The sequence below is a fragment of the Danio rerio genome, chromosome 18 (assembly GCF_049306965.1).
Source record: "Danio rerio strain Tuebingen ecotype United States chromosome 18, GRCz12tu, whole genome shotgun sequence".
NCBI lineage: Eukaryota > Metazoa > Chordata > Actinopteri > Cypriniformes > Danionidae > Danio > Danio rerio.
Genome location: NC_133193.1, coordinates 40,206,793 through 40,225,772, shown reverse-complemented (window position 1 = coordinate 40,225,772; position 18,980 = coordinate 40,206,793). Strand labels below are relative to the sequence as shown.

General features: G+C 35.7%; 1 protein-coding gene across 4 annotated transcripts in view; it reads left to right on the top strand.

The window, feature by feature from the left end:
• yap1 (Yes1 associated transcriptional regulator) overlaps window positions 1-18,205 on the top strand; it is a 71,891-nt gene extending 53,686 nt beyond the window's left edge. For 2 of the 4 annotated variants that reach the window (XM_005173662.5, NM_001139480.1), the window contains 4 exons: window positions 1,041-1,213; window positions 6,616-6,749; window positions 13,919-14,031; window positions 15,758-18,205. In XM_005173662.5, the coding sequence (XP_005173719.1) occupies window positions 1,041-1,213; window positions 6,616-6,749; window positions 13,919-14,031; window positions 15,758-15,996 (659 nt within the window). In that variant the 3' untranslated portion in view covers window positions 15,997-18,205. Of the gene's footprint in view, window positions 1-1,040; window positions 2,132-3,339; window positions 4,560-6,615; window positions 6,750-13,918; window positions 14,032-15,757 lie in introns of those variants that run through there. The other 2 variants (XR_012393715.1, XR_012393714.1) reach the window with 1 other exon arrangement.
• Window positions 18,206-18,980: the final 775 nt, after the last annotated feature.

Genomic DNA, 18,980 nt, shown 5'->3' with positions numbered 1-18,980 from the left:
CATGTGGCTCAAGTCGAAAGTATAAGTCAGGATTAAGACGGTGCCTGATCATTTAATACCTTAAAAACATGCAGTCAACATTTTCTAAAAACATATCAGCATACCTATTTTCCATTTTTTTTTGTAAATAAATATTTGATTGTTCTTTTACTTTACAATTCTTTTATCTAATAATTATAAAGGCCCTCCAATGAATGTTTTATTTTATTTTACAGCCATGTGAATTAACTACATATTTGCGGTATTTAGCTTTTCTGTGCTTTTCTTTTTTATTTTGCGGTATGAACACAATTTCACCAGATGTCTTAAATTTCCCTATTTGGAAACATTCTATTCATTTAAATTGATTGGGATGATTTTACAGGAGCGTCAATTATGCATAAAATATAATAAATAAATAAATAAATTAGTCAACCAGTATAAATCAATTAGCAAGTGAAATAATGTTCGTGTTTTATTTGCAATTTTTTATTTTTAACAGTTTTCAGGTGCAGAAATTGAATAATAAAATGTAAAAATAGCACTGCCTAGCCTTCATTTTCTAAATATTAAATCAAATCAATCTTTATTAAAGTTACAGTACAAACGTTTGTGCCTGAATTCTTTACTCTCTTAATATGCTTACAAAGTCACAAGCCTTAAAAACAATAATCTCTGTAGTGACTCCACAAGTCGTGTGTATTCTGAGCTGTAGCTCCTGCTCAACTATTATCCCGACTTAACATGTTGACTGCTGTAGATGAGCACATTTCTACATACCAGTGGTGTCAAACTCAATTCCTGGAGTTTAGTTCCAACCCTGCTGAAATACACTTACCTGTAGGTTTAAAACAAGCCTGATGGAATAAATAGGTTTGATCAGGTTTGTTTAATTAGGGTTGGAACGAAACTGTGCAGAGCTGCGGCTCTCCAGGAACTGAGTTTGACACCTGTGCCATATACGTTTGTGAGATAATTAGTGTAATGTAAACAAGTCTGATATACCTCAATGTACTTTTTGTGCCAATAATTAATAAACACAATTAATTTCATGTCCTCAGCAATGAACCAGCAGCGAATTTCCCAGAGTGCCCCAGTAAAGCAAGGTTCCCAGTTGCCCTCCAGCCCACAGAGTGGAGTGATGAGTGGAAACAACCCCATCCGACTGCAGCAGATCCACATAGAGAAGGAGAGACTGAGGATCAAACAAGAGCTCCTTCGCCAGAGACCTCAGGTCAGACACACACCAGTCAGAACATTCAGGGGCTGTTTACACAACGTTTTTAGTGAAAAGCAAGACTGTGACTGAAACTTAGTGGTGTAAAGTAAATTACAAATACTCAAATTACTGTAATTAAGTCATTTTATTAGGAATTGTAATTTATTAAGTTGTTTGAAAAAAAAGTGTACTTTTACTTTGCCTTGAGTACATTTTTAGGGCTATATTGGTACTTCTACTCCTTTTTTTTCCCTTAACCTGCAATCTCTACCTCATTTTCTTCTCACAGAGGATTGGCTAAAGTAGATTAATCAGTCCTGTGATTCGTGTCCAGTCAAATCGCACATTGAAAGTAAACTGCATCACACTAAACAACCGTAAGACATTGGTGCTTCATATATGCAACAAATTGTTTGGAAGCACCAAAAGTGCAAGATGTCTAAAATCTTTACATGCAATGATCTAGAGACTTTATAGACTGCATATCATTGATGAGAAGATGGATGTTTATTGTATGAGAACTGAAACCACCAAATGCCCTTAAACAATTACTAATGCACTACAGAATATTACGTTTACACATCAGTGCTCAAATTGCATGTAAACACATGAGCCGTTCACATGGTAATACTCACTACACTTGAGTACTTTTAAAAGGGCTTTTACTCGTATTAACTACTTGGGTAATATTTACAACAGATAATTTTACTCTACTTGTACTACATTTTTAGGCAAGTGTTGGTACTTTTACTTGAGCAAGATTTTTCAGTGCTCTTTCCACCACTGCTGAAACTCACTTTCAAAGTGGAAGTTTGTGAAATGTTCATGAAAACACCCAAAACCAAGAGTCTTTGAAAACGATGTCACATAAGTGCATCGTACATCTTAAGGGAGGTGTTGATTAAAGACAAGAGCAAAACAAACAAACATAGGGCTCTATTTTGACGGTCCATGCGCAGAGCGCAAAACGCAGGGCGCAAACGCTTTCAGGGCAAGTCAGAACGCATTTTTGCTAATTTAAGGACTGGAAAATCCACTTTGCGCCATGGCGCATTGTATAAAAGGGTTGAGTTTATTTTCTTAATGAGTTATTGGTGTGTTTTGAGAATAAACCAATTAGAGTCTCATCTCCCATTCCCTTTAAGAGCCAGTTGCGTTGCGCCATTAGCGTATTCGCTATTTACAGGACGTAAAGTAAGTCTAAGTGGAAAAAATGAGCATTTCACTAGCAAACAGTTAACAGTTAACAGTTTTTTTTAACAGAAAACTGTTAAACGGAGCATCTACTGCTGAGAATGAGAGATAATGGATCACTTTCGCTCTTGGATAGTGAAACCTTTACGCACAGACATCAATTAGTCTATAAATAATTAATTGCGTTTGTTAAGCGCTAATATTTGTTTTAAAATTATTTCTAAATTCAGTTCTAATTTCCAGCAAACAAATAAATGAACAATATTAACGAATTGTGTTCGAAAACCTGAATTATACCCTAAAACACATGCTGTGCCCCATATGGTCTAAAACCTGACAGGTGGGCAAATCTAAGCTTGTTTTTAATAAAACAAATATAAATATGGATATAATAAATAATACTGCTAATAATAATAACATTATACAAAAGCAAATTGTTATGAATGAACTGAAAAAGCCTCCCGAGATGAAGAAGGCATAAAAGCAGTGATTTTTCATATTTATGTAGGCTAGAAAATAATGTTTTGTAATATTTTAATCCTTTATATTTATATCCTATAAATATTCTTATTATATCCTATATATATCCTTAATATTTATTTTTTTTTCATATGTAAAGATATTTGCCTATTGCTCTCTTGTGCGTATTAAGCAGTGTGTAAGCGAGGCGCAACTCTGCGCTGGAGTTTAGACTGGGTTTGTTTTGGTCTAATGAAAAATCTATTATAGTTTCTCAAAATAGCAACGTGCCAGCGGTCCGCCTCAGAACGCCTTGCTTTTTAGACCAGAACGCCTATGGACACACATATGAGCGCTAATGCATTTGCTATTTGAACAGCGTAGCGCAACGCCTCAAAACGACTCTTGCGCCAAGCTGAAACTAGCAAACAACTATTGTGCCGTGCCTTGCGCCACACTGCGCCGGGTGTATGATAGGGCCCATACAGTACACAACAATGGCGAAATATGTGCATGTGTTATTGCTCAATCCACAGCAAAGTGTAGTTTACTTTACATTTCAACTAACTATGACGATTACATCATACACACACAGCAAAGTCCTTAAAGTCATCACTTGTTTCACAATACGTAACACCACCAAATACTGACCTGGCACACCTAATACAACATTTTTAGTCATTTTAAGGGATGTGTAAATGTGGATTGTTTTGAAAACACTGTCTTGTAAACATACAGAGGGAAAGTGATTACGTTTTTGGCTACATTGATGTCATACAGACGTAGCTTCTGTCTTGACATGCAAGATGGATGTAGCGCATGTACTCACCCTTTATGTTCGGTATTTTCATATGCAGTGCACTAATGGTGTAATTATAAAGATTGCTAAGACAGACATATTAGTATATTGGCATTAATTCTGGTCCCCTTTGCTGCTTAGTCAAGCAGCTGACAAACATATGAAGAAACCGTCACACTTAGTTTCTTTAAATCAGTAAATAAGAGCCTTGCTGTATGAATATTGTATTGAGAGAGTAAATGATACGGAGGAGAGGAGGAGCTTTTTAGCTGCCCCTGCTTTGGAATGTAAACACAGCGTTGAGTCAGTCATGTAGACCCCCCTGCTGGAAAACGAAATAAACAGAGATCTGACAGACTGTGGCTACAAACAGCTCAATTTAAACACTGAGCAGCACAACATGTATACATATGAATTGATGTTGTAGCAGTGTTATGTAATGAATCACAGACAATTAAAGTCAATGTAAAGTTGCTTCCACAACCGGTTTTGCTTCAATATCATGACACTTTTTTTAAAGATAACTGTAGGGCAGGATTTAGTTCTATTATTGTATTGATTTTTATGTTATATGTTAAATAACATTATATTTTATGTATAGTTTTAATTGGCTAAAGGTTGACTGATTAGTAGATGTTGAAATCTGTGTGTAAAAACTTATTTAGAGTGTTTTTAGAGCATTTAGAACATCAAATTACAACTGCAAAGAATAACTAAAAATGATTCCATGTTTTGGTTGTAATAATTGTTGCATAATACCCAAACTAATATTGCAAAGAGACGAAAGTGTTTGGTTAAATAACCATGAATTGTCGATTAAATATTTGTTGTTTTGACAATTTTCTGGATTTTTCTTATTTGTTTATATAGGGTATTTTCATACATAGTGGACAAAAGGTTAAAGAAAAATGAAAATAGCCTTGGATGCTGATATGGCATTCAATAAAAATACACCATTATCATCATCATCCATTAAAGAAAGAAAAAGTATAGTGGTCAATAAAATTATGTCTTTATTAATCAAAAATTACTGAAAATAAATGAATGAAAATCAGATATTGATTTCGAATTTTGGGTAAACAGAAGTGTTAAAAAAGGCAAGCTTATGAAAGTGGACTGGACAAAATTGAAATGTACCAACAATTTTGTCCATTTCTGTTTGTGTATATATGTGTATGTATGTATGTATGTATGTATGTGTGTGTGTGTGTGTGTGTGTGTGTGTGTGTGTGTGTGTGTGTGTGTGTGTGTGTGTATAATATAAAATATTATTTACTATATGTATATATATATATATAACAGTTATATATATAACATTATAACAGTTGAAGTCAGAATTATCAGCCCCCCTGAATTATATACAATGTTCCCATCAGAGGAAAGAGACATTCAGATGAACAATTACAAGCTGCTGTCATACCATTTTTGAGAAAAAAAATCTATAAAATGGCATGACCACAGTTAAGTGTAATTCTTCCCTCTGAAATACAGTGCTCAGCAAATATGATTACACCTCTCACAAATCTCTCTTTGAAATTTGTTTATTTTTAATAGGAAGCTATACAATGTTATATTTGTGCAAAAACATTAGATTAGTCAGTACTGAGGCCAAATCTGGAGCTCATCTAACAAAATAATTTACGATAATGGCCAAAAAATGAGCACACCCAAATTTATGTTATGGAAAAATATTACATACGAATTTAAAAAAGAAAATAAATCAAGAGCAACAAAAAAAAGAGAAAATTGTATTGATTTTTTTTTTTTTTTTGCAGTATTTTGCTTTGATTTTAATAGTATTATCTCTCAATTTCTAAATAAGTTTGGTAACTAAAATATTATTTAAATAAATATATCTGTTTTGTTTAAATGCACCAGAATACATTGCCTATATTTACTGAGAAACAGATACAAATATTCATTTCAAAAATGGGCTATACTCTATTATGCTGAGCACTGTATATAATGAATAATAAAAATCTCAATGGCAATATTGTTATTTGACATATGGAAATGTTATCAGACCTTTTACACAATAATTCAAATCTTAACAATAAACTCAAACGCATATCTATAAATTTCTCAACTATTTTAACAGCTATATTCTGGATGCTATTAAATAATTCATTTTCATTTTAAGTACAGATGTTTAATATTCACTAATAAATGATAAAAGTTAAGATGGCTGTGCAAAAAAATTCAAATAAAATATGTTAATACTGAATAAAATTAAACTACTCTCAATTATACATATATTTTTTGAAAACGAATACAAAAAAATCATGTCAGTTAATTTAAATGAGTTTTTTTTTACATAATGTGATGAATAATTATCAGCTATGATGAGTGAAGTGCACTCAAACAGTCAAAGGGTCAGTGTGGATGGCGTGTTGATAAGCAGTGCTTGAATCATCCTTTAATCAGCAGAAATTGTGACAGTATTTAAGTTTCAATTAGTCATAGGAAGTCTGTAATAAAATCAAAGCTCTGACCCTTCTGTACTAAATGATGTGCAATAAACCCACACCTTCGCGTGAGTCTCTTTAAACCACTCATTTGAGCTGAGGCCTGAAGTAAGCAGTCTTACACAATCCATTGATAAATCATAACCAGATTTGTAACTCCTAGGAACTTGTTGGATGGGAAAAGGCTTTTATTTCTCACACACATGAAACTAAGTAAAACTTGTAGGTTAAGTTTTTTTTTTTTTTTGTCCTTTACTTCCCATAACTCATTGATAGTTCATTGTGCACGTATGCGTGGTTTCATAGTAAAACCAGTATAGTTTGTTCTGTCCTTTTTCTTCAGTAGAAAAATGTATCTGCTCTCATCTGTACTTGGAGTAATTCCAACAAAAATTAGCTATTCAGACTTCCGCTAAGCTTCCGTTCGGTTCCTGCAAACCCTGTCTGCTTGCTTCATGACGGTTTGAGGCATGTTGCTTTTGTTTTGTGTGTGTGTGCAGGAGCTCGCCCTCAGAAACCAGCTGCCAACCAGCATGGAGCAGGATGGCGGCACCCAAAACCCTGTGTCTTCACCTGGTATGGGCCAAGACGCCCGTAACATGACCACCAACAGCTCTGACCCTTTCTTGAACAGGTAAGACACATTCAGCTGCACGCAGAACACTGGTTATTCAAGAAAAGCTCACTTTTGCATTTGCACATGATTGTAGTTGGCTGTTCAAAAGCACATAAGGGCAGTGTATAACAAAGTATGTATGTAGTTTTGCTTGAAGCACTTTCATCGGTGACCTCTGCTGGAAAAGCTGGGGAAAACAGTCAAGTTGAGTTGAGATTTGGGGATAGTCACATTTCTGCTGAAAAGCCTACATTAAAAGTACCAAAGTACCAAATGAGAACTTCGTCATAAACAAACAAATTAACTTGCCCATGAATATGCTTAGCAGCAGTGTCGAGACAGAGAAATTGCATAGGGCTTAAAGTTATACACTACCGGTGAAACATTTGGGGTCAGTAGGATTTTTAAATGTTTTAAAATAAATTTCTCATGCTCACCAAGGCTGCATCCAAAATACAGTACACATTGTTAAATTGTCAAATGATATTGCACTATAAAATCACTGTTTAAAAGTAGTTGATCATTTAATTTAATCATTTATCCCTGTGATTTTAAAGATGAATTTTCAGTTTCATTAGTCCAGTCTTCCGAGTCACATGACCCTTCAGAAATTACTCTAATATTAATTATTATTATTATTATTATTATTAATCGTAATAGTAATAAGAGCCATAATGACTGGAGTAATGATTTAATTTGAAACTACATACAATATGTAATAAATAAATATTTAATTATTTAATAAATATGTATTTAATATTTTTTTTCATTTAATAAATGCTGCCTTGATGAACAAAATAATTTTATTTAAATTATTAAATAAAATTAATTATTAGAAGAAAAAAAAAACTGACCCCAAATTTTTGATCAGTAGTGTACATGCATGCATGCATAAAAAAACCCAACAACCTTCAAACTGATTCATTACAGTAATGGATCATTTTATTATCACAACCGTCAGTCGGCACCCACTGTTTTTACCGTGTTCATTGTGTCTTTGCTGGTGCAGTGTAAATGCAGACAACACAAGTCACTTTTAAGAGATTATGTAAGCGGGTTGTCAAACATATCGGATGCAGTCACAAAATCGGAATTGACCATCAAGATCTGCAGTGTAAATGCTGCCTTGGTTCACCACAAAATGAAAATGTTGTCATTGGTTACCATGATGATTTCTTCTTGTCATATTTGTTTTTTCCCCACTCTAAACCAAATGTCAAATTCCTTGACTTTTCCCTCACTTTCACTTGACTAAAAAGATAAATTTATATGACTTGTAATGGACAGAAAAACAAGAAGCAAAAAAAGAAGGAAAAAAAAAAAAAATATATATATATATACACACACACACACACACACACACACACACACACACACACACACACAAAGGAATCACTGACTATTGTTCCAAATACTTACCTTTGCTCAACTTGTAGAACTTAAAGATATGGCATATTTCTTTTCCTTTATTTATAGTTTTTTCATCCAAAACTCTTGACTCTTTATAAAAATTAAGAGATTTAATCCAATTCTACTGATGAATCACATTTAAAATGATGAATAGATATATATTGGGCTTTTATTCACATATATTAACTTTGAACAGCAAACAGAAACTAAACATTCCACGTCAACCAAACATTACTGATTAGCATTTATATTTGAATAAATTAAATCTGTTCATGATTTAAGCCAGTCATGTCTCCTCAGACAGATTCATACAGGTTTTTTAACCTCTTTAAGAACATTTTAAAGAGCTCTGCATGTGCAGATTTTCAAGAAATCTCTCAGATTTGAATTTTAAAAAAAAGAAAAGAAAAAAACTTCACTTGTGCTGAATGAACAAAATTTGTAACTCTTTAAAAAAGACAGGATGGTCTTTTCATGCAACACCCAGGGGCAGATTTAATAGTAAGCCACTTAAGGCTCGCCATGGCTGATGTCGACTTGCACTCTTTAAAAAATGTAACTACACGTCGCAACAACACATAGAACAAGCTCTGTGATTGGTCTTCTTGGGTAGCTGTGACGAGTGTGGGCGGTGCTGAGAGCCGATGGAATGAGTGTTTACAAGTGTCGAGTATCGTGAAAAGGAGCTCCAGATGAAAACTTTTATTTTGTTTATCTTATGATTAAAGCACATCCATCGGTTCCCGCCTTTGAATGAGCAAGTTTGACGTCCAAACACCAGTAAAGAAACTGGACATAGAGGAACTTAAAAACCTACTGCCAGCTAGCGTTTCTGAAGTGCTAATGCAGAGCAACACAAACAGCATGCAGAAGTATAAATGCACAGCTATGGAGACAGTCCTCGCTGCAGCCCCCAGCTTGATGACGTAGTTAACCAGGTCTGCTACGTGGTTGACGATCGCCTACACCTCCCCCTACCCTAAACCCAACCATCATGGTAGCATGAGCGTAAACTTAGGGCGGTACAAGGTCCGTTACATAGTTGACGATCGTCTATGACAGGGGTCACCAATCTCGGTCCTGGAGGGCTGATGTCCCTGCAGGGTTTAGCTCCAACTTGCTTCAACACACTTGCCTGGATGTTTCAAGTGTACCTAGTAAGACCTTGATTAGCTTGTTCAGGTGTGTTTGATTAGGGTTGGAGCTAAAATCTGCAGGACACTCACCCTCCAGGAACAAGTTTGGTGACCACTGGTCTACGATATCAAGCTGCGGGCTGCAGCGAGGACATCTTGCAACTACGCGCAAGGTATGTGCCGGTTCACTCGAGATAGAAGTATAAACCAGCCTTAAGGGCCCCAGGAAATTTGACGGCCCCCAATAAATACCTAGATGTTTTTATAAACTATATGAAATAGCATTTTGAGACATATTTTATTCTGTGAGTGTCTAACAAATACAGATTCACCCTGATTATCACATCTCTGCAAATGTGTCCCCCCACTCCCAATCATGGATCAGTCTAGCAGTCAAATCAGGTGAAGATTTAGTTATAAAAATCAAATCCAAAAGTCTATTCAATAATTTTAGCTAGGAATTCAATTTAAGCAAATAAATCTTAAAAAAATTTATAATTGCATTAAAATGGAGAAAAAAGACGGAGTGGTGTAAGAAAAAGGCAGCTAAATAAATAAATACAAATCCAATGGGTGCATATTACTGCAGGAATTGCTTAGGGCCCACAAATCACTAAATCCCCCCCTGGCAACACCATAAATCACACATATTACTATTGTTTTTTTATTAACCCATTTTTTTCTTTCTTCCTAGATCAGCATTTTTGTTCATTTTACCCTCTCATTATTTTTTAGTCCTACATACTACCTGTCATATGTGTTTGTGGTGTTTTGTCATGTAAATAATAATAATCACAAAAAAAGGAAATATGCGAGGGTGAGAAAATGAATGAATTTTAGTGCTTTTTCAGAGAATTGCGCCCTCCAGTGGCAGTCCAGCACATGAATCCATCCTCATAAGCTCTCATGTAAAAGATGTAAAAAGGCGGCCTGTGTGGTTTCGGTCTCATACACGGCCGTCCCCTTCACCCCCACCACTCACACTGCACTCACAAAGAGCTCATTCATCCAGCAACTCTCATGCACTCCAGCCACATTTCATTCTCTTCATTAGAGAAACTTGCTGTATTTTCCTTCACTGTAGCATGTCCTCTGGCCCCTTTATTTGAGCCCTCATTGCTAAACGGCCTGTCTGCTATTTATAGAGCGCTTTTTTTCAGACCACCAGCAAAACAACACCTTTTACAATGACTCTCAAAAGCAGTTCAACACAGGCCACAGGGAGGAGGAGGACATGCACAAACTCTTACAGCAATTAGTAGCAGAATAAGCAGTCATTATTATTAGCTATTATTGCAAATAAATGTAGAGATGTCAAGAGGAAGTTTCTTGCAACACTTTGTAAATGATTATTGTCTTGTGAAGGTGTATAATAATCACTATAATTGGTATAGCTCAGTACTAGCACAATTATTAGTATATTAAAAGGACATTTTCTGCAAAGTCACAGCTCTGCACGTTCTCATTCTTTGAAATGACTTCATAAAATTGTGATTTTTCTATAGACCTTTTTTTGGAACCCAAAATTAGCCATTATGCTTTGCGTGTATGCGCAAGGAGAATGCTAAGAACTTCCGGTCGGCAGCTGATGCGGATAAACAGTCACATTTGGACAGCTTTGTAACAATAGTTTTAATTTATTTACCTGTTTTATCATCTTTGAACTAATACTGTTGTCGATCAGCGCCACCTCCTGGACTGATCATTTAAAAAAATGTCTAATGGAGGGAAAACAACTGCTGTGAGGGCAGTGAGGCATTTTCTTCACATTGTCAGACGGCATCTTCTACTGTTTAAATGAAGCCTCGTCATCACTAAAGTCACCTGTACTGTCCCACTGACACACTGATTTAATAACTGTGAAAAAGTGAAAATAAAGCGACACTTTGAAATGACAGAAAAACACAAATCTGAAAATACAACACACTAAATGAAAGGTAAACTGCTCCTGATTAGAATGAACAGCAAATCAGCCAGCTGAGTATCAGTAACAGACTTTTATTGGTCATTTTTGTAAACTGCATGACTTGCATACCTGTTAAGTTTAATGGCAGTAATCTGGTTTGCTCTATGATGCAGTGAAATATTGAAGAGCCGCTGAGCTAACAGCTGACAGGCCGGGGAAACACACAGCCACTGTATTTCTCACAGCAGAGATGTGAACTAGGAGAACGTTTTTCTCTCGTGCTTGAACCACGAATGACAGATTATAACGGCTTTAATACACACCTTTCACAAAAACACACACGTAATCCACTCAAACGCTATTGATATCCATTTTTGGAGTGCAAATTACCAGTTGTAAACGCTGTAACCGGAAGTTCTAAACATTCGACCGGAAGACGCTGGTCGGTATAACGCTTTCTATGCAGCAGCCAAGAAAAAGGTCTAACATTATTGGGATAAATCCACCTTTATACAAAAGATGCCATGTTCTTTTTGGTAACCTTTTCCCTCAGCCATCGGAGATTCAATTGTAGTATATAATTATAGTCTTGGCTTGTTTGGGTTTGGATTTAATCAAGTGTGTGTTGATCTGCAGTATATTTAACATTTCTGATCCTTGATTTTGATTTGATCGGTGTTGCCAGATATAGCTGACTTTCCAGCTCAAAAGATGTCCAAAACCTGCCCCCACACCCAAATCTTGCCTTAAATACTAGAATATTAAGCAATTCCAGCGTTATTGATGTGACATTTGCAGTAAAAACTCGAAACATAAATTCACAGAGAAAGTATAACAGTATATTGAAACATCTGTTTATATTTTTTTAAAGCAACTAAAGCACAGAGTTACAGGATCAGAACAATATCAATCCGTAAACATATTTTATATTTTAAATGAGGAAAATAAACATGCGTTATGGATGTGACCAAAAAGGTCTGCAAGTTTACAGTGCACAACATGCTTTGTAGAAATTCAGTGAATTAAACTGCACAACCCCAAAAAAATTAATGCCAACTAAAAGGGTAAGAGTTGACTCACTATAGAATAAACATGATTGATTTGATTTGATGTTTTTGCATTTATAAGAGAAAATCTTGGTTATGGATGGGACACTTTTTCGTTATGGAAGTGACAGATGTGAAATTGCCACTTGTGTGACTTTAGTAAATCAGATATAATAGTTTGAAAACACTGACAAATACTTTTTGAGCATTTGTGCAGTACTTTAAAATACAAGCCTACACACACACAAAAAAGGGGGTTTTGCTATTTTTTTCATGGCAAGGTTGACATTGCATGGAATTGCTTTATTTTATTTAAATTTATTTACATGAAATAAATTATATTATTAATTAATAAACCGAGTTACTGTAACTGTCATAATTTTTTTTACCAACCAGCAGTCAAAGAACCACAACATAACCGGATCACATCAAAACACACGCTGCACTTATTGCTATGTAGATTACACTACCTAGAGTTTCACTTTCAAAATGGGGTAAAAAATCGTCCCATTTGGTGTTTTAAATTCTTTTGAATAGAATTAGGTGCTGCTTGTTAATTAGACAGTACTTCTATGTTTGTTCTTGCTGTCAATTGTGGAAAAAAAAGATAGATAAGTGTAATGATGAACTGCTGTGAGTTTAACTGCGAAGGGGAGTCAGATTTGTCCTGGGTGTCAGATTTTGATACAACTTTCCTTCACCTCCTGTTGCGGGTGAGCCCAAGGGGTTTGCACTATGCATTGGTCACTAGAAACTGAATGGAGTAGGAGCACGCAGTTATGTTTTGTTAAATAAGTTGCATATAAAATTTACGCTTTAAAACCGCCCACATTTTGTCAACCCGGCTATGCCATTTTTTTACAGACACATGCCCATTCTGGCAACACTGGAAGTGTACAATATACTTTTACAAAATAAAAGTGCTATTAAAAAAAAAAATCTGTAAAAATATAGAAAGCAAATTTTTATCATACTGTTTTGACATTTTTTTTCACAGTAGTTATATGAAACCTCAGAGCATTACTTGCTGTATATTTAATGTTTTAGAAGGTAATGTCCTGATTTAGTTCACCATGAACATTCTGTTAATAATTACTCACCCTCATGTAGTTCCAAAGACCTTCATTTTTCTTTGGAACCCAAATGTGAAGACATTTTAGATGAAATCTCACATCCTCCTTAAACAGCAGTCCAGAAAAGCAAACAAAATCATTGCAAAAAATATTCATATGACTTCAGTGGTTCAAAAATAACCATATAAAGCTCTGAGTACACTTTTATTTGCCAAAAAACTGTAAAAACAAGTTTTTGTCTGTTTTCCATGTCAGGCCGCGCTTACTTCCGGCAGTACAACGATTATGTGTTTTGCTGCTTTACAATGTATAGCTGGTAGTAAACATACAACCTGGCGCCCTGATGAGAAGATATAGAGGGAAAAAATGTTAATCGAGCTATACCTGTCTGTGGAGGATGAGGGAGCTCTCTGGTTTGATCAGAAGTTTTATCATTTGTTTACCGAATAATATGAACAAATGCCTCAAGGGATTAGAGTGATATGAGGGTGAGAAATTGATCACATAACTTTTAACTTTGGGTGAACTGTTCTTTAAGTTTGATGCCTCATCTTTGATCCGTACACATAACTGATATTTAAACACTTAAAGTTATTAATGGTGTTGTTCTGTGCAGCGGGACATATCACTCTAGAGACGAGAGCACAGACAGTGGCCTGAGCATGAGCAGTTACAGCGTCCCTCGCACTCCAGACGACTTCCTCAACAGTGTGGATGAGATGGAGACAGGTACAGTACTGGACTACTTATAATGAAAATGCATAACAATTTATATCCTCTGATAGAAAATCAATTGGGCCTAAAATTAAATGCTAAATGCTACGCTGTTAAACCAAATGTATTGTGATGTCACAGTTGAAATTGTCAATTCATTGCATTATGTTTAGGGTTGCTTGTTTCATCAGATTTACTTTAAATATTGCTGAATGCATGCTGGGTAATTCTCTCATCATGAATAATAAAAAGTGCAGATATGATCAATGAGATTTGTTTCACAGAGTTAGCATTTATAACTATAGATTTGTACGAAACTCATTAAATGGGCCAACATTTGTTTTGTCTGTGCAGAAAGAATAGGAAGTGTTGTTTTTTTAAACACAAAAACATTAGCTGCGTCCCAACTTGCATACTTATGCACTATTCTACGTCATTTTGTAGTATAAATAGTGTAAGTAGTGTGTTCACACTGAAAACTCTAAAAATAATACATGCACTTTAATTACCCGGATGGTGCACTCATTCAGCCGCTAAAACGAAGTGTGTAATGATGGACACTTCACACGCTCAAAGACTGCAGGTTTGCTCAAGTAGCGGAAGGGGCGGAGCTATCGGGCGCACATGTTGAATAACTTTATATATTATGGATTGTGAAAGCAAAATTCTCCTACGAGAGTGATTATAGCGCCTCCCGATGGTGAATGCGGTTATACTCACGGCAGGTATTATTTGATAATTCGGTCGTTTATTTCACTGATTTGGCAACCGTCAAACGTCATCAGGGAAACGGTTTGAATTTCTGCTTAGTAAAAAAACATTAGTGCTCCATTTGAGACGACACTACATACATATACTATCCTGGTGAGTGTGTAAGTGCATAAGTACATAGTGCATGAGTGTATAGTGTGCCATTTGGGACGCAGCTATTATTATATGTGACTCATTCCAGAGTTGTGGGGACATTTCAAGCATTTTCCTTAAACAGGAATGATATATTTGCAGTGAAGTGAATCTGATAATAATGTAAAATAATGCATAATTCTTGAATGTAATAGGCAACATTTGCTTGTTAATTGCAGTTAAACGTTTTAAACCATAAAAGCCATTCTGTGCTTTAGCTCAAGATGCTAACCTTAAAAAAATAGATATTACAGGGCATGCCAAAAACAGGATTTCATGCATTTCCATCATATTATTGTTTTTAAAAATCTGAAATTCGCTGAAATTTCACAATAACAGAATTTACATATATTAAATATACAATTGGTGTATCCTAAACCAGATTTTTTTTTTCTATCAGTGCTTTACAGATCATTGTCATGACTTTTTGTTACAGACAAAATATGTCATTTTTTTAAAACAGTCATAAAATACATAATAATAATGCATGAAACAGATGTTAATGCAATGAAAAAATTACTTTGACTGATTTTTGTGATAATAATTGAAGCTGTTTGTTTGATTCAGGCGGTGGTGACTCAAAATAGGAGAGGCTTTGAGTTATAATAATAAAAACAGCAATAATCTAATAAGAATCCTTATTACTGTCAAGAGCAAGAATCAAGTGTATTCAATCATTTTAATCGTGTTTAATTGAGTTTTGTATAAATATACAATAATACTTATTGCGGCATTGCACTTTGGACAATCACAGTCTTGGCTCACAGGCATTTCCCAAACTCTGTATAGTGCAGCCCTAAAGGAAACGTTCATTTCTGACCCCTCTCTCCTTTCTCAGGTGACACCCTCGGCCCCGGCTCAATGGCAACACAGCCCAGCCGATTCCCCGATTACCTAGACGCCATCCCGGGCACGGACGTGGACCTAGGCACCCTTGAGGGCGAGAGCATGGCGGTGGAGGGCGAGGAGCTGATGCCCAGCCTGCAGGAAGCCCTAAGCTCCGACATCCTCAACGACATGGAGTCAGTGCTGGCAGCTACCAAGATCGACAAGGAGAACTTTCTAACCTGGCTATAGAGAGCCCGAACCCAGCACTACACCTTCTCTTTCATACCGAACTGCTGCCCAATCCAATCTGTGAAGGATCTGTAGATGCTTTGAGTCGACAAAAGACATTTCACCTTTTTGTTTTTGGTTCTCTCTCGTTTTATTCACAACATTTGGCCCAATTGGTTTTAAAAGCCGAACCTTTGGTCCTTTTTTTTATTCTTCTTTTCATGTCTGCATCCTCAAGGCTGGCCCATGAACAGACAAGTATTCACAAGTAGCAGAATCTCTCTCACGGCTGTACTGCACGTCGGCCCATCAGCGTGCGAGTATGTCCATTTTGTGTTTTGTTTTTTGCCTCGCAAAACTCCGACAGAGCCAAGTGGGTTCAAGTGTTTCACAAGCGGGAACGACAAAGACAGACGAATCCTGAATAAATGAAAGTCCCTGATCTCAACTCAAGCTACAATTGACTGTTTTACTTGATGCAGCGATGAGCCTGAGATACCAAACGAACAAAAGCGATGAGGAGGTCATATGTATGTGGGTTCAAATCTTTTTTTAACGCGTGGCTTTGGTTAAACAAATACTGCTGCTTGGCTGTGCCAGCATATCACACTAGATACTGTGTAATCAAGTGCCTTCAGATGAAAAAACAAAAGAAAAAAAAACAGTTTTTACACTCGAGATCATCGATCAAATTCGACGTTTTCTTTTACTTACTCTTCTTCATTAATCAAAGTATATTTCTTTCAAAGGTTTTATAAAAGAATATTATGTTGGGAATTAGGGTTTGATTTTTGTTTTGTTTCTTCTTTGAAGAACCCTAGCCTCCTTGTGTGTTAGTTTTTATTTAAGCCTCATTTTGTTTCTTGAGGGTTTTGGCATTCATTTGTGATCAAAGAACAAGTTTTTGCTCTCATAACCGCTTTCTTTTCTTCTAAGAGCTGCCTTACACTATATGAATAAGAACACTGACTAGAAAAACTAGCATTTCTGCTACGTTGTAACAGTTTGTTACCTATTTTTTATTCTTATTGTACGATTTTAGTATCTTAGTTGATGCTTGCTTGTTTAAGCAAAAATATCGTTCAACTAAAAAGCAAGGAACAAAACTATCAAGGGCACTTTGATCAAAAGACAGACGTCTCTGATATGAGCTCCAGCAGAGTCTGTGCCAGTTACGTTGATGGCGTTTGGCGCCGAGACCGATATCGGGCAGGAAGTGAAAGATTCTGATACGTTTAAAAATGGGTAGACCGAGTATGTTTTGAGGGTTAGTGCTGTAGATTAGCTTGGATCTGATTTGGTATCGATAGAGTAGACTTTCATCAAGTTATCATTTCTGTCAGGATTTCTTCCAAAGATTTCTTCGTGATGAATCTTTTCTCGAAATGGACGACGGGATCATTTATCCTTCTTTGATGTACACGTAAGACATAAGCTAATGAGAAAAGGTCTAACTGATTTGAGGAGGGTTTAATGAAGCAAGATTTGACAGGTCTTCTTTTGCTGGTTCTATGATGTCAGAAGTTTACATTAGTAGAACACTACAGTCTTTCCCGTTCAGAAATACAATATGAATTTTTTTAGTCTTGTTTACAATATGGTTAGCTTTACACTACGTGATTATAGCTTCAGAACTGGCCCGTACACTATATAAATATATATTTTAAAAGGTGAAGTTTTATTGCCTCAGTAGGCAACAATTGTATTGTCAAATATTATGATCGATACCTACAAGCTAGGCCGGAGTAATGGAAAAAAAAAGACAAGCTAAGAGAAGTTTCTATTTTTGCAAACATAGTATTGATGGCAGACTCTAGTGGGCTAAAACAGTGTTGGAGAGAAAGAGAGCAATGCAACAAAAGGTTTTCTGAATTGTGAGGGTATTGCACGTTTCTAGAACATTGACTAAACTGTGTATGTCACTTAAACTTGATTATTTGCTTGCTTAGTTTGCAACCGTTCAGATTATATAGTAACTGTTTACTTTTTGTTTTCTTTCTCTTCGTTTTGTTTTGTTGTAGTGGTAGTACTAATCACACAAGTTAATGGATTGGTATTTAGATTCCTTTAAACGCACCCAGAATGAATTTATATCCATTTATTATGATCTCGTTGTTGCTTTTTTTTAATCAATGTATGTGCATGTACTTTAGAACCTTAAGTTCTGTTACATTATATCTCTTGACATATTACTTTAAAATTGGCCTGGAATAAAGTATATACTTTGGTATTTACTGTCTGATGGTTGTTCATAAACGAGCAGTATTATAGAGTTATTGTAATTTGTGTGTGAGGAACGTCTGTATAAGGTTTGTTATGCAAAAAAATACTTAATTGGACCATTACAACAACTAAAGAACTAATCAATAGATAATCAAAATAGTAATTGTCCCCATATTTCTTTAACCCTTATGTGCTGTTGTTTTCATCGACTCTGAGGTGATATCAAGTCTTAATTTGTCCACAACTTTCTGTTTCAGCAAATGGAACAATTTTTGGTGACTAATCTTATTAAGAGGAAAAAATACTTTGATATTTACAAGAAAAACTAACAATACATTTATTCATTCATTTTCTTTTCAGCTTAGTCCCTTTATTAATCTGAGATCACCACAGTGGAATGAACCGCCAACTTATCCAGCACTTGTGTAACCCTTCCAGCTGCAACCCATCACTGGGAAACACCCATTCACTCTCATTCACACGCATACACTACAGACAATGTAGCTTACCCTATTCACCTATACTACGTCTTTGGATTGTGGGGGAAACTGGAGCACCCAAAGGAAACCCATAGGGATAACATGCAAACTCCACACAGAAATGCCAAATGACCCAGCCGAGGCTTGAACCAGCGGCCTTCTTGCTGTGAGGCAACAGTGCTACCCACTGCACCACCATGTCACCTTCAACAATGCACTCTGGGCAAATTTACTAGCCTTTTGTTATGTTTGTAGCTCTTTTTGCTCCATTGACTTCCATTATAATGACAGTTTTGATTGCAA